The 19124-nt window shown below is 57.4% G+C and overlaps 3 protein-coding genes across 7 annotated transcripts; 1 reads left to right on the forward strand and 2 right to left on the reverse strand.

Moving 5' to 3' along the window:
• Positions 1 to 398: 398 nt before the first annotated feature.
• On the reverse strand, positions 399 to 7225 carry LOC141420283 (DET1- and DDB1-associated protein 1). Of its 2 annotated transcripts, XR_012444914.1 has the most exons (6): positions 7068 to 7225; positions 3554 to 3634; positions 3309 to 3360; positions 2277 to 2338; positions 927 to 1104; positions 399 to 442 (listed from the first exon to the last, which is right to left on the reverse strand). XR_012444914.1 is itself a non-coding variant. In XM_074064557.1 (5 exons), the coding sequence occupies exons 1-5, from the start codon at positions 7068 to 7070 to the stop codon at positions 994 to 996; spliced, it is 309 nt and encodes a 102-aa protein (XP_073920658.1). In that variant the 5' UTR covers positions 7071 to 7225; the 3' UTR covers positions 399 to 993. The 2 variants fall into 2 exon arrangements, 1 of the variants encoding a protein (XP_073920658.1); XM_074064557.1 differs by having other exon boundaries at positions 399 to 1104.
• A 1756-nt stretch (positions 7226 to 8981) lies between these two features.
• LOC141420284 (large ribosomal subunit protein bL34m-like) lies at positions 8982 to 9856 on the reverse strand. Its single transcript, XM_074064558.1, has 2 exons — positions 9638 to 9856; positions 8982 to 9524 (listed from the first exon to the last, which is right to left on the reverse strand). Exons 1-2 carry the CDS (start codon positions 9700 to 9702, stop codon positions 9311 to 9313), a joined length of 279 nt encoding a protein of 92 aa, XP_073920659.1. The 5' UTR covers positions 9703 to 9856; the 3' UTR covers positions 8982 to 9310.
• A 1956-nt stretch (positions 9857 to 11812) lies between these two features.
• LOC109695620 (protein ABHD8) lies at positions 11813 to 18917 on the forward strand. Of its 4 annotated transcripts, none has more exons than XM_074064510.1 (5): positions 11813 to 12009; positions 12810 to 13795; positions 16739 to 16909; positions 17027 to 17243; positions 18225 to 18917. In XM_074064510.1, the coding sequence occupies exons 2-5, from the start codon at positions 13047 to 13049 to the stop codon at positions 18390 to 18392; spliced, it is 1305 nt and encodes a 434-aa protein (XP_073920611.1). In that variant the 5' UTR covers positions 11813 to 12009; positions 12810 to 13046; the 3' UTR covers positions 18393 to 18917. The 4 variants fall into 4 exon arrangements, with proteins under 4 accessions (XP_073920611.1, XP_020033838.1, XP_073920612.1 ...); XM_020178249.2 differs by having other exon boundaries at positions 13039 to 13795; XM_074064511.1 differs by having other exon boundaries at positions 11830 to 11927.
• Positions 18918 to 19124: the final 207 nt, after the last annotated feature.

Raw genomic sequence — 19124 nt, forward strand, 5'->3', positions numbered from 1 at the left:
GTGGCGTGGGACACAGACTAGCACAGACTGACAGATGCTGACAGTAGGTCTGGCTCTTATCTAAGCAACGTTGTGTGAGGCCAGACCAACTGAGCTGGCCTCTCCTGTCAAACACCACGTCTGCTGTCACTGCCCCTGCTTGGTGCTCTGAGTGTGATCCAGCTCCATCCTCAGCACTACAGACCGTCTCTCAGGGATGACCTGGATGAGTGAGGCAGAGGGCCGGTCCTCGCAGGTCTTGGCTTTGAGTGTGATGGCTGCAGCAGGCTCAGCAAAGAATCCAGCTGTTCCCGGGGCCCCAGCACGAGGGGCCCCTTTCCGTCCCTCTTGGTGATGCCAGGAGAACTCTCAGGTGCTCCGTCCTCTGGGGCCAAGGCGTGTGGAGCAAAGACGCGAGGTCAAGTAGGAAAGATCCTTTATTGGGGTGGACACGGAGCACGCACTAGTCCATGATAAAATGACTTAAGAGAAAGATCCAGAAGGGTTGGCGTCTCCCCTGCCCCTTTTAGAGTGAGGCCCTGGGTGTGGAGTACATCTCGGAGTACCTCAAGATTAGGCCGAGTCTCCGAGGACCGGACCAATTGGTGGTAGGGAGGCCATTCAGTTGTTCAGGAAGGCCGAGGCCACCTGGCCAGGCCCCACCTCTGCCACCCTGCCACAGCAGGACCCCTGACCCTGGACCCTTGAGGACACACTTCTGTTCTCGGGATAGGGACCTGGGCAGGGGGAGGTTCAAGATCAATTGTGTTTTTAAAAACCATCTACTGACATCACAATGAGGGTCTGACATCCCCTTTAACCAACGCTTGATACATGTTACAGCATAAATAAAAACTCAAGGGAAATAAATACATCGGCTCCTATGAGGTTGGACATGGTGTGGATGGTGGGGTGTGGGGACTGTGGGGAGGTGGGGGGGCGCTTACACATGGAGGGCAGGTGGGTGGGTGACGGAGGAGCTGGCACAGGAGGCGCCGGTGGGGAGTGGGAGTCCTAGGTATCCTCGTGCATGTCCGGGCTGTCGGTCCGTGCCACCTTGCGGGGGGGTGCTGAGCTCTCCCCTTCCCCGTCCACCTGCTCCTGGTCTCTCTTCTTGGCAGCATTCTGGGGCGGGGAAGGACAGACCTGTGAGCCTTTCCTGGGCTGAGCTCCGAGTCCTGTTGCCAGCCAGGTGGTGGCATCTTGGAGCCAGGGCCCCTGGCCCAGCAACCCTTCCCATCAGCAGGGCCTGCCCAACCAACCCTTGTCCGGAGTGTTCCTTGCTTCCCCGAACAGTAAGCAGGGATCTACCATGGCTCCCAGTGGCAGGCACATGGCCTGTTTCTCAAAAATCCAGAGGAGCCATCCACCTGGCTGAGGCAGGACACCTCGGGCTCCTGGGCACGCCGCCATCTCCACGGAAGGAGGGGAAGCTGTACGGCTGGATTATGTGTTTGTTTTTGCAACAGGGTCTCATATGGAGTCCAGACTGGCCTGGAACTCCTGAACCTGTCTCTGCCTCCACGTGCTGGCATTACAGGCATGGACCCACACTGGCTTGATTTTTTTGATGTCATTAGTGGTGGTGGTGGGACTGTGGTTTGAACTCAGGGCTTCACACTTGCAAAGCAGGCACAGTGCCGTTCGAGCTACACCTCTGGTCCATTTTGCTCTGGTTATTTTGGAGAGGGGGGTCTCGCAAACTACTTGCCTGAGCTGGCCTCAAACTACGATCCTCCCAATCTCAGCCTCCAAATAGCTAGGATTATAGACATGAGCCACTGTACCTTGCTCCAACTGGATTTATATATATATATATATTTTTTTTTTTTTTTGGCAGTATTGGAGTTTGAACTCAGAGCCTCCTGCTTGCTAGGCAGGTGCCCTACCACTTGAGCCATTCTGCCAGCCCTTATTTGTAATGGGCTTTTTTGGAGATAGGGTCTCGAGAACTATTTGCCTGGGCTGGCTTCAAACTGCAATTCTCCTGCTCTCTGCCTCCTGAGTAGCTGGGATTACAAGCGTGAGCCACAGCGCCCGGCTGCCTGGAGTTTCAGCTCAGTGGTAGATGGCCTGCCCAGCATGTGCAAGGCCCTGGGATCCTCCAGGCTTCCAGCCACCAGAACTCCACGGTGACTCCAAGTTGTTCTCTCCACTGAAATATGCTTCCCTCTGCCGGACTGCCCAGCAAACCCCCACTGAGCCCTTAACACCCACTCAAAAGCCCAGCACCCAGCTCCTCATGTCCTTCCTCAGTCAGACACCCTGATGGGAGCCGGGTCTCCCCTCACCCTTACCTTTTTGTCCCACTGCTGGTGTAGGTAGCGCAGGAGGATGTTTGTCTTTTCCGTCACGATGACTGAGGAGGAAAGACAGAGACACTGCAGAAGCCCGTCCCCAGATGGTACCACTTGTCCCTCCCTGGTCTCTGGCCAGCCTCAGCCTGGGGGTTTTTCTGGGACTCACAGGCAGCACCCCACCCTCAAGAGGAAGGTTCAGAACGCCCAGTGTTCCCGGTTCCAAGCACATAGCTACCAGCCGGGCCGGCTGCTCTGCAGACCCTTTCTTCCCGTGGGTGAACTACAAGGGGATGGCTTGGGGAGGGGGCAGATCAATGTGTATGTCTTCCCAGGCAGACCAGGGGCACAAGTGCAGTCACCAAAAAGCCTCAACCTGGAGGGCCCAGGATGGCTGGGCCTCAAGCAAGGTAGGCAAAAGCTCTGCCACCAAGCCGCACCTGCACCTCAGCCCTGAATGGATGCTTTTTTTGAGACAGGGTCTTGATCTGTAGCCTAGGCTGGCCTGGAACTTGAGTTCCTTGCACTTCTGCCTCCCAAGTGCTGGGTTCATGGGTGTCACCTTGCCTGGAAGGATTGTTTCTTTTTAATCGGTACATTAAACCACGACAACCACCTTTTACTACTCTGCAGGCCCTCGGTCAGGACCCTCCCAACTCCCAGATCTGCATGATGGTCCTGCTCTTGGGGTCTGAGTTCTCTACATGCCTGTGACACAGAGCTGGCAGGGCACACCAATCTGGCTTGAGGGAGAGGGGCAGTGATGGGCAGACTTAGGCCACTCAGGATAGTGGTGGGTGGCAGGGTGTGGGAATTTGGAGGCATTCTGAGAGCCAAGCTTCCTGCCGCTCCCAGGGCAGGAAGGGTGGTGCCCCATGTGCACCCCAGCCCAGACCCCCATGACCAATTTCTGTGCCTCCTTTGGGGCTTTCTGCGCCTGGCTCTGGACAAGGAGCCCTATCTCAAAGCCAAGTCTGGCCTTTAGTCTAGGCCTGCAGCAGCCAGGACAGACAAACCCACAGTCATACTTACTCTGCTCAGATGGGTACTCCCTAGTGGGCAGGTAGACTGAGGGGCGTCGGTTCTGTGGCAGGGTAAGAAAAGGAGGGTTAGGAGTGAGTGGGCCCGGGGTTCCCTCACCCACCCTGTAACAAAGATCAAAAGATACTCAAGGATACAGGGTGGAGCTGGCCCTGCACATTGGCCTCAGATCCCCCAATGCCACCCCAGACCCTGGCACCTCCCTGAGAGCCCCAGGCCCAAGAATACACACTCACCGAAGCTTTGCACACTGAGTCGGCATGAAATCGGCTAAAATTGCTTTTGTTGTAGACAGGCAATCCTTTCAAAAAATCTGCCTGGAAGATAGGGAAGAAAGAAAGTGAGAGGGCAGGTGACACAGCTGCTGGGTCCTCCCCAGAGCAGCTGTGGAAGTAGACTGCTGCTTTTCAGAAGGCATCCCGTAACCAAGCACAAGGTGGGGAAACAGGCTCAGACACAACAGAAGACTGTTTAATGCCAGACTGCAGCAAGTAAATGGCAGGGACAGTCATACCTGGGCCCCCACCAGCCCACAACAAGGGGTGCCTTTGCTGGGCTTGTAGTTACATTAGGACAGAGCCTCCAGCCTTGCTCCCACTGACCCACCTTTGACCGAGACCCAGGAGACAAGCATCTGTTCATCCTGAGCCCTGTGGGCTCACATGACAGTAGGTAGGGGTCTGATGTGCTGCACATCAGAAACGGCCCGGGGGTCCAAGCTTCTGACAGCCAAGAAACCCAGAAATTTGAGTTTGAACGTTGTCTCTGTTGTCTTTTGGGTTTGTCCTACAGTTTGGGGATGGACCCAGGGCCTTATGTGTGCTCTGGCCATGGAGCCGCACCCCACCTTGCTATCCTGTCCCTGCTGTCACACACCTCGGCCAGAGCCTGGCCTGCTGAGTTCAAAGCCCCCATGGCTCTAGGGGGGCCGTATACAGAATCCTTTCAGTCTTTCAAAGTCCTTTTTTGATCTGGCCCTGCTGGTCAGGCCTAGGGTGGGACAGTGGGCAACGGCTGCATCCAATGTGGGGCCCCCACATGTGCCACCCTGAGCTAGGAGCTTACAAAGGATGACATCACCATGTGTGACCTCGAGTCAGTCAGACAGACTGATGGCCCCCATCATAAAGACAGGAGATGAAGCAGAGAGGCCAGCTCTGACTCATCTGTGGTCACCGGTTGCCAGGATTGCCCAACCTCAGAGACTAAGCTCTTGCTGTGGTGTGGTGTGCCTGGAAGTAGAACACTTGGATACCTGTGGGCTACAGGCAAGTCTGCAACCCTTGGGTAGTCCATTCTGTCCCTGAGGCCCCAGAGAGCCTCTGCCACCCTTTGGAGAGGGAAAGAACAAGGGAGTCCCACCTCCCCCAGGGCTAGCCCCATCTCTGCTGGCCCCAGAGAGACCGTGGCAACCTGGGTCAACCTGGGGAGCTAGAATGTGGCCACCAGCCTCCACCTCCCACCCGGGAGCTGACCCTCACACAGGCGTCCTCCTTGCCCAGGAGCCTATGAGGCCAGCTTTGCCCACTCTGCAGGCTGCCTTTGGCTCCTACCATGCAACAGGCTTGGGCTGGGCACAAGGCCCTGGGGTGAGCCACAGGTAGGGATCAGAAACCTGCACAGCACATGGGAAGTGGCTATGAGGTCATGGTGCCTTAGGGCACCATGTGAGGCCCAGGACATTGCAGGGCAGAGGTCTGGCTGGTCTGGGGGCCTGACAGAGGCAGTGATGCATGACCCTGCTCTGCTCAGGTCCCTGCACAGCCCTGGCCCAGCTCAATTCCCTATCACCACTCTGTCCATGTAGGACACACCCGCCAACCTCCCCACTAGATCAAACCACTCCCACCCCTTGACTGTCCCCACACCCTGGGAGCCTCTCCTTGAGGGGCTCACACTCCACGAGGTCATCTGTTTCCATCCCCCCTCCCTTGCTGGACTGGCACCTCCCCAAGGGTGTAAGGAAGGGCCTGGCTGACAACTCTAGGCTCCGGCAGGGCTCACAGGGGCTCACGTAGTGGAGTACTGAGAGACACAGAGCCTCAGACTCCTGCACCTAATCCCAGCTTGGCCCCTGCAGGCTGAGTTACCTGGGGCGAGTGACCTCAGACCTCTAGGTCAGCGGACAGTATCAACGTGTTTGTGCTGAATATGTGTGGGCCCCACTTCCTGTCAGCTAGGATGGAAAACAAGGCCTCAAGGCACAGGGAAAAAACCCCAATCTCAGCTAGGCCAGCCCTTAGCTATTTATCACCTTAGCAAACAGAAGACCTGTGTCCCCATCCCTGTAGGGGCAGCTCACTGGTGACCCACAGAGCTGGATGAGAAGAAATAGGGCCTCCCTAAGTCTGAAGCATGATGCTTGCTTACAGGAGGAAGAGCACTGAGGCTGAAGAAATAGTGAGTGCCAAGGCCCTGGGGTGGCAGAAACTTGAAGCATGAGGAAGCAAAAGCCAGTGTGGCTGGAGCTCTCAAAGGGAAGGTTTGAAGAGGGGAGATGAGGTCACAGAGGAGAGCAGGAGCCTTGGGGGTTGAGGGCAGGCACTGGGTCACAATAGGTCACAACAGGAAGTGTGTGTGTGGGGGTGTTATAAATTAGAAAGTGGTAACATCTGGTTTGTATCTTTGAAAACTCCTGATTGGGAATGAGTTCAGGATGGCCAAAACGGTGGGCTTGAGGGGACCAGGGAGAAGGCTGGGGCAGGCATCCAGGTGCGAGGTGACAGTACCTGGCCCAGGGTGGGGACTGGTGGATGAACCAAGGGTACCATCCAGGTTTGGAATTCGCACACCAGGCCCACAACTCCCCACTTCCTTCATATGGGAAGTCTTCCTTCACCATCCCTACCGCATCCCCAGGACTGTGGTTGTGGGTTGAGAGTCTAGGTAGGGGCATGGGCCTGAATTCGTCTTGATCCAACCTCCTGTAACCCTGCCAGCTGTGGGGACGCCAATGAGTGAGGATGGAGAGGGACCTTGGATCCACCCTGGGGCTGGATCACACCCCACTTTACAGGTGGGGGACCAAACCCCAAGAACCACTGGGCAAGCCCCAGAGGGGATGTGAGCCTCCCAAATGCTTGTGGACTGCCCCCCTCAGATCAGGGGCAGCCAGGAGAGGCTGTCACCGCCCCAGAGCAGTTCCATCTGCGGAGCGGTCACTGTCCTGAGCACGCAGGGCCCCGTCCGCTAAGCTGTCGCGCTCATTTACCAGGTAGGCCCTGGGGATGAGAGGAATGAGCGGGTCCCCTCCGAGGGACAAGGGGAGCCCGGGCGTGGGGAGGGGCCGGGGCCCTGGGGGATCGCCGCGATCGGCGATGTCGCACTTCCTTTGGCGACAAAGCCCCGCATGTCGCGGTGTCAAGCCCCCCTCCCCCGCCCCGCCCGGCCTCCCGCATCCTCCTAACTGGACGAGTCCAGGCCCGCTGCGCCCAGGACGAGGCCAGAGCTAGGGGTCTCGGGGGACCCCTGCCCACCCCAGGCGATTTCCGGGGGGAGTCGCGACCCGGAAATGAATGAGTTGTCAGGGCCTGGAAAGCCTACATTGGGTCAGGGGTCGCAGGAGCTCGGGCAGGGCCTGCAGGAAGCTCAGTGCAGGGTCTGGGGAGGTCGAAGGTTACAGGTCAGTGCGAGGGGCGGGGCCGGGGTGGAGGGTTCGGGCAGGGCGGTGAGGGGCCTCGGGGGACACTAGAGATGGGTGGCCCATTTTGTCTACTGGAAGGGGAACACGGGCCCAGCGGCCAGCCTCACCATCTTCTGTTTCCTCCGTTGCCTCCTCAGCCGCAGCCGCCGCCGCCGCCGCCGCAGCCGCCGCCACCACAGCCTCCTTCTTAGCCGCCGCCGCACAGTAACTTCCAGCCACCGCACAGCTCACACTGATGGCGCCATCGCCCTCCGTCATTGGTCCGCAATGTAGCCCCACCCCCAAGGTATAGAGCCTCTCTTTGTTCCCATTGGCCAGGGCCGGAAAACCCACACTTCCATTGGTCGCCACGCCTCCTCCCTTCATAGTCAAGTTCGGTTGAAATAGCAAAACCCCCGCCCGGGACTTGGAAGAGATGGAAGTGAGATCCGGAAGTGGGCGGAGGCCGCTCTCGCAAAATCTCTTGGGAGTTGTAGTTCACAACTCCCAGAGGTTCCGCAGGGCTCTCCTCTTACTAGGGTTATTGCTCTTTTCCACATGAGGTTCTCACAGCAGTCCTGGAAGCTGTACTCCCAGCTTGTTCCTCAACGTTTCCTTTGGGTTTCGGCATACCTATATAGCTCCCGCAGTAGTCGCTTGAATTGATTTGAGCAGGCAAGGCAGACTCTTGTTCAAAGGCCTCTGTGGTCCCCTACTGCCCCAGGATCCAGTCCCACCTCCAGGCCCCTCCAGCTCCCCATGTAATCCTACCCAATCTCTCCTCCCAGACCCTGCCTCTTCCTCAAGGAAGCCCACCTTGACTGCATTCTTGTCATGGTCAAGTCGGGAGCCCTCACAATCCCCCTCTCAGCCCGAATCTGGGTACGAATCCACTTTCCCTGCCAGACGGAGGTCGCCGCAGATCAGGGATGGGTCCCCAAGTACACAGCAAGTGCTCGATGATTGGACGCAACCAAGCATTATTCCAACAGCAGCACAGCGGGTGTTAGGGTGAACATAAGGACCGCCATGTTAGGGTCATACCCCCCTCTCCCTTGCAGGCTTGGACGATTTCTGGCCCATTTTTGTGGAAAAGGCGATGATAATCCCTACAGTGGTCCTACCTGGTAAGACAGATGGATGCATCAGAGGACTAGATGCTATCTATGCCTCTGGGGCAGGGCACCTGGATTTTTTCTGTGTCCTCAGAAATTATCAGCTTGAGTCCACCTACTTGGTGGACGGAGGGAATCTCTCGCTTGGCCAGGGCTTCAGAGAGAGTCCTGGACTCTGACAGGCAGTATGAGAGAAACCCGGAAAAGGGGAAAACTCACCCAAATTGAAGACCAGTGTTGAATGTAGGGTCCAGTGATGGGGTGTGGTCCCTGTCGGAGCTATCAAGGAAAGGAGAGGACGGAAAGGGTGGGACAGATGGAATGATGAAAAGGGGACAGGAGAGGACGACTCAGGTTGCAAGAGCGAAGAGCTGGGAGTCGAGCCTACAAACCCCTCCCAGCTTTCGGCACCACATACTAGACTGGAAAAAGGCATGGAAGGATAGGCGGGAGACGGCTCAGCGTCAGCACAGGCTTTATTGGGAGGAGGAAACTGCGGAGGGGGTCTCCAGCAAGAGAGCTGGAGCCCACAGCGCTTCCAGACTGGGGGCACATGCAGGAGGGTGAGGAGAAAGTGCCTGGAAAACTTGTGATGGGCTTGTTGCTGGGGTAGTAAGGGAGATAAGTGGTGATTAGTCAGTTGGTTGTTCAACAGACTCTTGCCCCTGGTGACAATGGCGTAAGGTGGGTTTCTATCATTCTTTAGGGCCAGGTGAGTTTTTTCCAGTACATGGTGGGTGGTCCCAGTAAGCTGCCCGGGAGGGGGAGGGGGTATGGCCCTAACATGGCAGTCCTTATGTTCAACCTAACACTAGGAAGAAATGAACCTCACCCAAGGTCCCCCAGCTGCCTGCAAGGGCAGGTAGAGAATCTGAGAGCCCTGCCTTCCCACCACCTTCCCAGACCTGCAAGTTAGGACACGTAATATAAGTGGACATTTGGACATTTATTAGACGCTTACTGTTACTTGCAAATTATTCACGTTGGAGGATGATGTCTTGTGACTGTTTTAAAGAGCCCTTATCTTGGAGCGATGCATTTTTGAAACATTCACAGAAGAAATAACGTGATGCCTGACTTCTGCTTGAAAATAGCCCGGGAGGAGGTCAGCACGCGCGAGGGACGGGGGGACCACTGCGTGTGTCCACAGCCTAAGAGGCGTTGCTGCCCCTTGCGGTCCCCCCCGAACTTCTGCACACTTCGGGGTGCTCCACAGCTCCCCGCACCAGCACGACGAGCCGGGCGAGGGTCGCAGCTCAGTGGGTCAGGGACTTGCGGCCCTTGAGCATGCGGCGCAGGACGACCTGGACGCCGGCCGCCGTGCTCAGGCGCCGGACCCAGCCGTGCTTGTGCTTGCGCTTCACGTTGCTCGGCTGGTACTCGTTCCCGCGGGCCTTGCCGCGGGCCTGCTGCGGAGCGCCGAGGCCGCAGGCGTCCGGGAGCCCCAGCCAGAGCCGGGGCTGCAGCCACCTGTGGAGCAGAGGCGGGAGGTCCCAGTGCGCCAGGCATCGCAGGTCTTTGGGGCCAGCCCTGGACACCGCCCTCATCCCCAGATTTGGAGAAGGGTCCCCCTGAGGACTCACCTGCCCCCCAACAGCGCCGCCGATCTACCGAAGGGCCCCAACAGGGATCCGGCCTTGAAAGTCATGTCCAGCTGCCGGTCACGCGGTTCCCCGCCGCCGATTCCGTGGCTCTACCGCTCCGGGACAAAGGCTTTTGGGAAATGTAGTTTCTCCTACGGCTGAGCTCACGTGGCCTGGAGACTCCAGGGGCTGCGTTCTCCGTGCACACCAAGCCTGCCGGGCGTGTAGTTCTCCCTGTCGACCAGTAGGTGACGGGAGCATGGCGCGTCCTCCCTCTGCGCGTGCGTACAGGACATTATGTCCCGGGTCAGCTGGGAGTTGTAGTCTTCCTGGCCACCCGCAGAGGGTGCCCCCGCGAGACAGCGGCGCAGCTGGTGGCAGCCACTGGAAGCGGCTGCTTGGCCTTCTCATCCCCCAGGGGGAGACCGGCAGATGGCACCCAGCTGGCTGGCAGCTTTTCTGTGGCTGCAGCCCAGTGACCTCCCCTTGGCGGGGAGCCCAGGAGGCCTTAGTTCGAGCACGTTGAGTCTCCTTGAGGTGGTCCCAGCTCCTCTCTTGGCTTGAGTTTCTCAATCTGTAAAACTCGTGGATGGCAGATTCGGCCTTGGCTATTTTATCCTCCAGTCGGATCTAGAGGACATTTTCTTTTTCTTTTCTTTGGCTGTACTGGGATTTGAACTCAGGGCCTCACACTTGCTAGGCAGGTGCTCTAGCACTTGAGCCACTCTGCCAGTCCTTTTTTGTGTTGGGTTGGAGATAGGGTCTCAAGAACTATTTCCTCGGGCTGGCTTCGAACCCTCTTGATCTCTGCCTCCTGAGTAGCTAGGATTACAGGTGTGAGCCACTGATGCCCCACCAGGAATTTTTCTGGTAGTCATGTCTGAACCTTCTCCTGCTCATACACCCCCCTTTGCTCCCCATTGCCCCAAGGAAAATACCCAGTTCCTCCAGCTCCTATTTAAAGCCTTCCACCTATGCACATCCTAAATTTCAGCCACACCCTTCTCTACCTGGTCTCTATCCACCCTTTCAAATCCTCTCCTTCCAACCCTTCAGGTTTGGTCCGTCTCCGTGGACCAACCTTCACCTACTGATTTCCCTTGACACTTCCCACAGCTCAGGGGTCCCCAAGGGCCAGGTCTGGGGCTGAATCCCTGCAAGTGCCTCCAGTATATCCTTGCTTGGGGTGGGCACAGAGGGAGCTGTGAGAACCCTTTGCTGAACGAATAAAATGAATAATCTGTATAGTCTCCCAGGAGCGCCCTGAGTGGGCAAGTGTGGGCGGTTGGATCTAATCCAGCTCTGGCAGCAAATTCCAAGGGATGAGAATGGGCAGCAAGGAGCAGTTAACCCCTGTCTTCTGAAGCCCTCTTAGCAGTCAGCAAACCACCATGACAACACCGTCATGAATGAGCTCTTACTGTGTGCGAAAGGAATGGCATGGAGATTTTACCTGCATAGCAAACTCATGAGGGGAAAAGCATGCGGAAGTAAATGAAGGCTCAGGAAGTGACTTGTCCAAGGTCACACATCAGCAAATGGGCAGAGGTTGGATTTGGGCCCTGGCTGTCTGATTCCAGGCCCTCCTGGGGGCATACCTTGGCTTACCCAGCACTAGAGGAGGTGTGGTCATTCGTTAAACTGGCTGCTTGTGAAATTCCAGTTCCCTACTTATCCCCAGCTCCAAGAGTTCCGTTTAAATCACGATTCCCAAGACTTGGAATCGCACACCCGGGGGGTCAAATACCAGCCTTTCCTCATGCCTGACTTGTGAACTTTGTGAGCTGCAGTCTTCCCACTTGAAATCGTCAAGACTTGGGGGTCTCCGTTTCTACAATGAAAGGTCAACGGAGACAGGGGCATGAGGACTCCGATTAGAGGGGACAGGTTAGTTCGGAGGCAGGGGTTGACCGGGGAGACCCATTCTCAGCGAAGGGGCCTGGCTGTCCCTTCCAGGACTCCCGCAGACGGCAGGCTGCAACACCTTTCAGTCCCTGGGCCAGGCCCAATCCCTCCCCACTTCTCCGTAAACCGGTGAGAGGGGCGGGGCTGATGCCCTCAGAGCCCGCCCCTATTCCTGAAGTGCAGTCTCTGATTGGACATCTATGTAGGCCAGGTCAGTTCGCAGCGGCGATAGGCCAAGGTGCCCGCCTGTCGGCTCTCGGCCACGCCCTCCCTGGGAGGGGCTTAAAGGGCCGGCTAGTCCGGTGGCCGCGGGATGCCCCTGCGCTGACGCCCGGGGCCCGCGCTCGCCGGCGTAGACGAGCCCGGCCCGACCCCGCGCCACCATGTAAGCGGCGCCCGCAGGCAGACGCTGGCTTCTCCGCCCGGGACCCCCGCGCCCTGCCCCGGGTCCCGGGGCCCTGGATGAGGTGGGTGTGCGGGAGCGGGGCATCGAGGCACCCGGGCCTCCACCTGGGAGGGGGGTGCCCGCAGAGCCCGCGTTCGGGCTCCTAGGTAGCCACGGAGCCCCAGTGGCCTCGGCCTCGCCGCAGGGATCCCTGGCGCGGGAGACGGGGCTCGGGCTGTGGGAAGAGAGGTTGGCGCATTTGATCCGCCCTCCCTGATCTGGGTTAGGGCCGCACTCGAGGCGGGGGCTCCCGCCTGCTTCTCCGACAGGTTTCTGGACCTTCCGGGCGGGGTCTTTAGCGTGCATTACCCCAGGACGCCCGGGCTGGGGAGGGAGAGCGAGGCTGGTCCAGTGTCCAGGCCTGAGACAATGGGGGTGCGCAGCGCGGGTATCCCCTTGAGTTATGTAACCGCCCGTGGTTGCCATGGATACAGGGGGGCGGCCCAGGAAACGGAGAGGAGGCCCGGAGGCCCCCAACTAGGGCCTGGCTTCATCCTCCTCCCTACCACTGGGGGCTTGTGTGACAGACCCCAGCACCCAGGATGCTGAGCTGGGGTGCACAGGGCCAAAGCTTGCCTCTCTATGAAATGGGCTAAGCTCACGCCACTCTTGGGGAGCTGGGTGAGGCCTTCTGAGGCCCAGTCTCTCACCCCCTTTCTCAGAGCCTCATCTTTCAGCCTGAGGTTGGGGACTTGCACCCTTTAAAGTGCCTTAGGCCTGGGGATATGTGAGCTCATGAACGCACAGGCTGGCCGCTCTAACTATATAAACTCAGCTGTCCTCAGGCCTGGGCCACATTTGACACACTGTTCCTTCCTCCAGGAAGACCCCTATTCCTGACTCCACCACCTTCCCTGTGGACACCCCATGGCATGAACCCTACCTAGGCCCTGCCTGGAGAAAACATCCGTAGTGCCCTGGCTGGCTGGCCACTGGAGCTTGGAAGGGACTCCAGTCTGGCTTACCCGACTCAGGTGCAGGGAGCTGGTGACGCGGGATGGAGGGCCTGCCTTTCCATTATTCCTGAGCTGGCCTCTGCCCCCGCTCACAGGACACACCATGCTGACCGGGGTGACGGACGGTTTCTTCTGTTGCCTGCTGGGCGCGCCAGCCAACGCCGTGGGGCCTCTGGAGAGCGTGGAGTCCAGTGATGGCTACACCTTCGTGGAGGTCAAGCCTGGCCGCGTGCTGCGGGTGAAACACGCAGGACCCACCCCTGCCCCCGCCCCACGTCCACAGTCGCCTCCGGAGGCCGCCCAGGGGGACAGATCCGGCTTGGTCCGCTGCCAGCGCCGGATCACTGTGTACCGCAACGGGAGGTTGCTCGTAGAGAACCTGGGCCGGGCGCCGAGAGCTGACCTCCTGCATGGGCAGAATGGCTCCGGGGAGCCGCCGGCCGCGCTGGAGGTGGAGCTGGCCGATCCGGCGGGCAGCGATGGCCGCCCGAACCCGGGCAGTGCGGGCAGTGGCAGTGGCAGTGGCGGGCGGCGGCGGCGAGTGCGGCGCCCCAAGAGGACCATCCACATTGACTGCGAGAAGCGCATCACTAGCTGCAAGGGCGCGCAGGCCGACGTGGTGCTGTTTTTCATCCATGGTGTCGGCGGCTCTCTGGCCATCTGGAAGGAGCAGCTAGACTTCTTTGTGCGCCTAGGCTATGAGGTGGTGGCACCTGACCTGGCGGGCCACGGGGCCAGCTCTGCGCCCCAGGTAGCCGCAGCCTACACCTTCTACGCGCTGGCCGAGGACATGCGGGCAATCTTCAAGCGCTATGCCAAGAAGCGGAACGTGCTCATTGGGCACTCCTATGGGTAAGCCCTGGCCTGGGCCAGACATCCCGCCACAAAACGCCCACTACACCTCCTTGAAAATGTCTTTGGAGCTGGTGCCGGTGGCTCACGCCTACAATCCCAGCTACTCAGGAGGCAGAGATCAGGATGATCATGGTTTGAAGCCAGCCCTGGCAAAATGTTCGTGAGACCCTATCTCGAAAAAACCCATAACAAAAAAGTAGAGTGACTCAAGGTGTAGGCCCTGAATTCAAACCCCAGTACTGCAAAAAAAAAAAAAAAAAGAAAAAGTCCTTAGGCTGATGGGTGGCTCAGTGGGAGAGTGCTTGCCTAGGCCATGTGGCTCTTGCTTACATCCCTAGCAACGAAGAAACATCTTCCTATTAACACCTGCAAACAGAGAAGTGTTCCCACTGTCATTGCTAATCCCTCAGTGTTTTATTCTTTCTTTTTTTTTTTGAGACAGGCTGGCCTGGTACTCATGACTTTCCTGCCTCAGCCTCCTGAGTGCTGGGATTACAGGTGGGATCTCATTACCACTTTCTTTTTGGTACTGGGGTTTGAACTCAAGGCTTTGCACTTCTAGGCAGGCACTAGAGCCACCTGAGCCACTTGAGCCTCTCCACCAGCCCTTTAATATTTATTTGATCAATATGTAGCAATATTTTCTAGGTGCAGTATGATTGATACAAATATGTGGTGGGTAGTGATGAAGTCAGGGTCATTAACATTCTGTGCCCTTATTATCACTTCCTGTTTGGAACCTCCCATCTCCTCTCCTGGGTATTCACAAAACAGGCTGGGCCTGGTGGCATCACTCCAGAGGCTGGGCCAGGAGGCTCTATTGAGCTCAGACCTGTCCCAGCATCATAGTGAGACCCTGCCTCTTAAAAACATATGTGTGCCAGTGGCTCACGCCTATAATCCCAGCTACTTGGGAGGCTGAGATCAGGAGAATTGAGGTCTGAGGCCTGCTTGGGCAAACAGTTCTGGAGACCCCATCTCCAAAATAACCAGAGCAAAATTGACTGGAGGAGTGGCTCAAGTGGCAGAGCGCCTGCTTTGTGAGTGTGAAGTCCTGAGTTCAAACCCAGTCTCAGGGTAAAAAACAAGTGTATATAAATATATATTAGTAATTTTATTCTTGTTAATAATCTATATTATTGTGAGTTGTAGTCACTGCACTGTGTAGAACACTGTTTTATTCTCCCTATTTGACTCATAGTTTTTAAAACCCTGATTCTTCCAGCCCAGTCCTCTTGACATTTGGGCTTCTGTTCTGTGAGCGGCCAGCACCCTGGCCTCCGCCAACTAGACGCCACTAGCACCGTGTATTGCTGATGATGACATTTCATCTGGCAGCAGATGTACCCCAGGCAGAACAGCCACCTTAGCCTTGGCTGCTCTGGAGAGCCTGTGTGGTTGGGAAGGGCTGTCTGGAACCCTGCAAGTTCTTTTGCACAGGCACAGCCTGCCATAGCTCGCCCTCCCTGACCTGGGAGATGTGCAGCTGGCGTTTACCAAGTGCCCCGTCATGAGGAGTTTTGGGCCCCTGGGTCCTCACTGCTGCCAGGGTCATTCCCAGTTGAGGAAATGTCAGATTATTCAGGCAGCCAATTTAGGAATCACTGTTTTAGTGACTTCAGGTCATGTAATTAGACAAGAAAAAGAAATAAGTTCTAAAAGCATCCAAAGGAAATCTGTCAAGGTTGAGAAGCTGGGTGTTGTGGCAGGTGGTGTATCTCAGTGGCAAGCCACTTGTCCAGCAAGCCCAGAACTTGGACAAAAAGAAAGGAGGGCTGGGGACATGGCCCAAGTGGTAGAGCCCCCTCCTAGCAAGTGTGAGGCCCTGAGTTCAAACTCTGGTGTTGCTAAAAACAAAGCAAAACAACTCCCCCAAATCCCATAGCTCTTTTTAAAAAGTTTTGTTTTGTTTGCCCAGGCAGCTCTTATTTGTTATAGGATGACATCTCCAAAAGTTGGAGCTTATTTTTGATAAAATGATTCCTCTAACAAAATGAGCACCCTGCGTGGTAGTGCTGCAACCCTGTAACAATGCTATAAGGTCAGCACAGTTACACTTCATGCATGTGGAGACCAGCATTCAGAGAGGTTAGGCAACCTGCCCAGGGACTCACAGTGACTCAGTGGTCACAGCTTGGTGACCCTGGTTTAGAGGGAATGGCAGCTGGACTCTGGGGGCCCTGTATTAGGCAGCAGATGTGGCTTTGCCTACAGGAGAGTGGGCGATGTCCTCAGAGGGAAGGGATACACTGGCAACAGTGACTTCCTCTGTGCAGCTGTAAGAGTTTGTCTATTCTGTTTACTTACTAATTTCCTTGTGGTGCTTGGGGCATGCCAGGCAATCGCTACTGAGCCACATCCCCAGGCCCAGAATGCTTGTGTAACAAGATTGTTCTCAACGCATGGGGGAGGCAGGGTGACTTTAAGAAGTTGGGCTAGCCAGGTGCCAGTGGCTCCTGCCTGTAATCCTAGCTACTCAGGAGGATTATAGTTGGAAGCCAGCTCGCAGAAATAGTTCCTGAGACCTTGTCTCAAAAAAACACCCAAACAAAAAAGAGTTGGTGGCATGGCTCAAGTGGTAGAGTACCAGCCTAGGAAGTGTGTGAGGCCCTGAGTTCAAACCCCGGTACCTCCAAAAAAAAAAACTTGGACTGGGAGCTGGGTTGGGTAGTGTATGCCTGTAATCCTGGCACTGGGAGGCTGAGACAGTAGGATCACAAGTTGGAGGCCAGCCTCAGCCACACAGCAGGAGCCTGTTCCAAAATCAAACCAAACCAAACATTCCACCCTCCACATGCAATCTTACAATTTTGGGTCTTGAAAGGCCCCACCAGGCGCCCATGGGCGCAGGGGGAGGAGTCCTGGACTTCCAGGGCCTGTGTCCCGCAGGGGAGGGCTACCTTCTGACCTCCCTGTTCTTCCCCGCCCGCACGCCCGCAGCGTCTCCTTCTGCACGTTCCTGGCTCACGAGTACCCCGAGTTGGTGCACAAGGTGGTGATGATCAACGGCGGGGGCCCCACGGCGCTGGAGCCCAGCATCTGCTCCATCTTCAGCATGCCCACGTGCGTCCTGCACTGCCTGTCGCCCTGCCTGGCCTGGAGCTTCCTCAAGTGAGTGCGCGCCCTAGCCTGGGGTCCTGGCCCTGGCGCCTCCTGAAGTTGGGGGGTGGGGCTGTTCCTCTGGGCTGGGGCTGGCACAAGAGGTCCAGGTGTGCGTCCCCCCTGCAGGGCCGGCTTTGCCCGCCAAGGGGCCAAAGAGAAGCAGCTGCTGAAGGAGGGCAATGCGTTCAACGTCTCGTCCTTCGTGCTGCGGGCCATGATGAGCGGCCAGTACTGGCCGGAGGGCGACGAAGTTTACCACGCCGAGCTCACGGTGCCCGTCCTGCTTGTCCACGGCATGCACGACAAGTTTGTGCCAGTGGAGGAAGACCAGCGCATGGCGGAGGTAGAAGCGGGTACCAGGGTCTCCTCCAAAGCTCCAGGGTGCAGCCCACTGGGCGTAGCCTGTGCGGGAGGGCGTGGTTTATGGCCAGGGTTTGCCTCTAGACTGATGTGGCTTTTTGTTGGGTGTGGCCTCGTTCTGACCCCTGACCCCAGAGAAGTGGGAGCATCAGATTCAGAGTCAAAGGTAGAAACTAGAAAGCAGGGCGCCCCTGGAACAATTACGCCCCCTCCCCACCTCATGCAAGACTCCCACGTTGAGAATTGTAGAAGAGACCAATGACCCATGGCACAATTCTAGAAGAGGGGCTGGGGGACCTTTAATTGGTGGCTCCGGAGAAATGATCTCGGGTTCTTAGCACTTGGGATAGCTCTGGACTAGCAATTCTTTTTTTCTTTTTTGGTGGGATTGGGGTTTGAACTCAGGGCTTCACGCTTGCAAAGCAGGCGCTCTACCCGTTGAACCACACACCCAGTCGTGGGCTGGCAATTCTTAACCAAGGATGGTTCGGCCCTCTGGGAGACATTTCCGGATGGGAGCGGCCGGAAGCTAGAGGTGCTCCCCACAGCCTACCACGCACAGGACACCCCATCGCAAAGAATGACCCAGCCCCAAATGTCAGCAGGGCAAGGTTAAGAAGCCCTGCCTTGTCAGTCTCAGATTTTCATGGGCGGTCTCTTTGCCCACAGGGACATTTGGCAATGTCTGGAGACATTTAAAGTCACGTTATGGGTTATTACTGCTACTGTCATCTATGAGTCCAGACCAAGGGTACTGCATTGGGCATCCCGCTCTAAGGTCATTTGTGCCGAGGCTGAACAACGCCATACGCACTTAATAAATGCCGAGTGAATGAATTCCTGACTGGGCCCCATCAGGCCACTCTTTGGCTCCCTGCTGGGTGGAACTACAGGGTAGACCGCAGGAGGGACTTTCGGATGTTGTGGGCCATGCATGGTGGTCCTGAGATCCCCCTTGCTGCAGATCCTGCTTCTGGCCTTCCTGAAGCTGATCGATGAAGGCAGCCACATGGTGATGCTCGAGTGCCCCGAGACGGTCAATACGCTGCTGCACGAGTTCCTGCTGTGGGAGCCGGAGCCCTCGCCCAAGGCTCTTCCCGAGCCCCAGCCCGCGCCGGTGGAGGAGAAGTAGCCGCTGGCCAGCGGGCATCACTTGGTGAGCAGAGCCGCAGTTAGGCCGGCCGGAGCGGGAGCCAGCGCCGCCGCTGCAGCGCAGACCACCTGGGCGGGCCTTCGCCTCAGTGGGCGGGGTCTGGTCAGGGAGACGCCCCCAGGCCGGGTAGGGAGTGGCCTCGAGAGAGCCAGGTGGACTCTCCGCTCTGCTTAGGTCCTGCGGAGCCCATCGGTGTTTCTGGCCGTAGCCAGGACCCCGCGGAGGATGACCTTGTACAGACGCCCCCTTCCCCCTCCCAACGCCACGGCCTAGGCAGGCCTCCCACCCCGCTCTGTCTTCCGTGTCAGCTGTGCTTGATCCTAGGACCCAGAGCCCCGCAGGGACCCTCGCTGTCCCTTCCTATTGCCCAAGACTCCCTCCCCACCCCATTCCTCGGCGCTGGGAGCTACTGCTACCCAAGGGGGGAGGGACTGGGGAAGGGGCCACCACCACCAAACTTGCCCATCTCAACTTGTAAATCAATAAAGAGAAGTGACAATCGGAGTCTTAGGATCTGTGTTGGGTGACCCCAGGGCAGGGTTTCCACGCTCCCCATCCCCTCAGTGTTGCCATCTGCAGTCTGGGCTCATGCTGTGCTGGCCATGGGAGCAGCTGGGTAGCCAGGCTTCCTCCTGATTCCCTCACACCTCAGAAAGCAGGCATCCTGGGTAGGACCCCTAGAGCGCCAGGCAGCTTGTCAAAGGGTGAGAT

This window comes from Castor canadensis, unplaced genomic scaffold (assembly GCF_047511655.1).
Source record: "Castor canadensis unplaced genomic scaffold, mCasCan1.hap1v2 HAP1_SCAFFOLD_88, whole genome shotgun sequence".
Taxonomy (NCBI): Eukaryota; Metazoa; Chordata; class Mammalia; order Rodentia; family Castoridae; genus Castor; species Castor canadensis.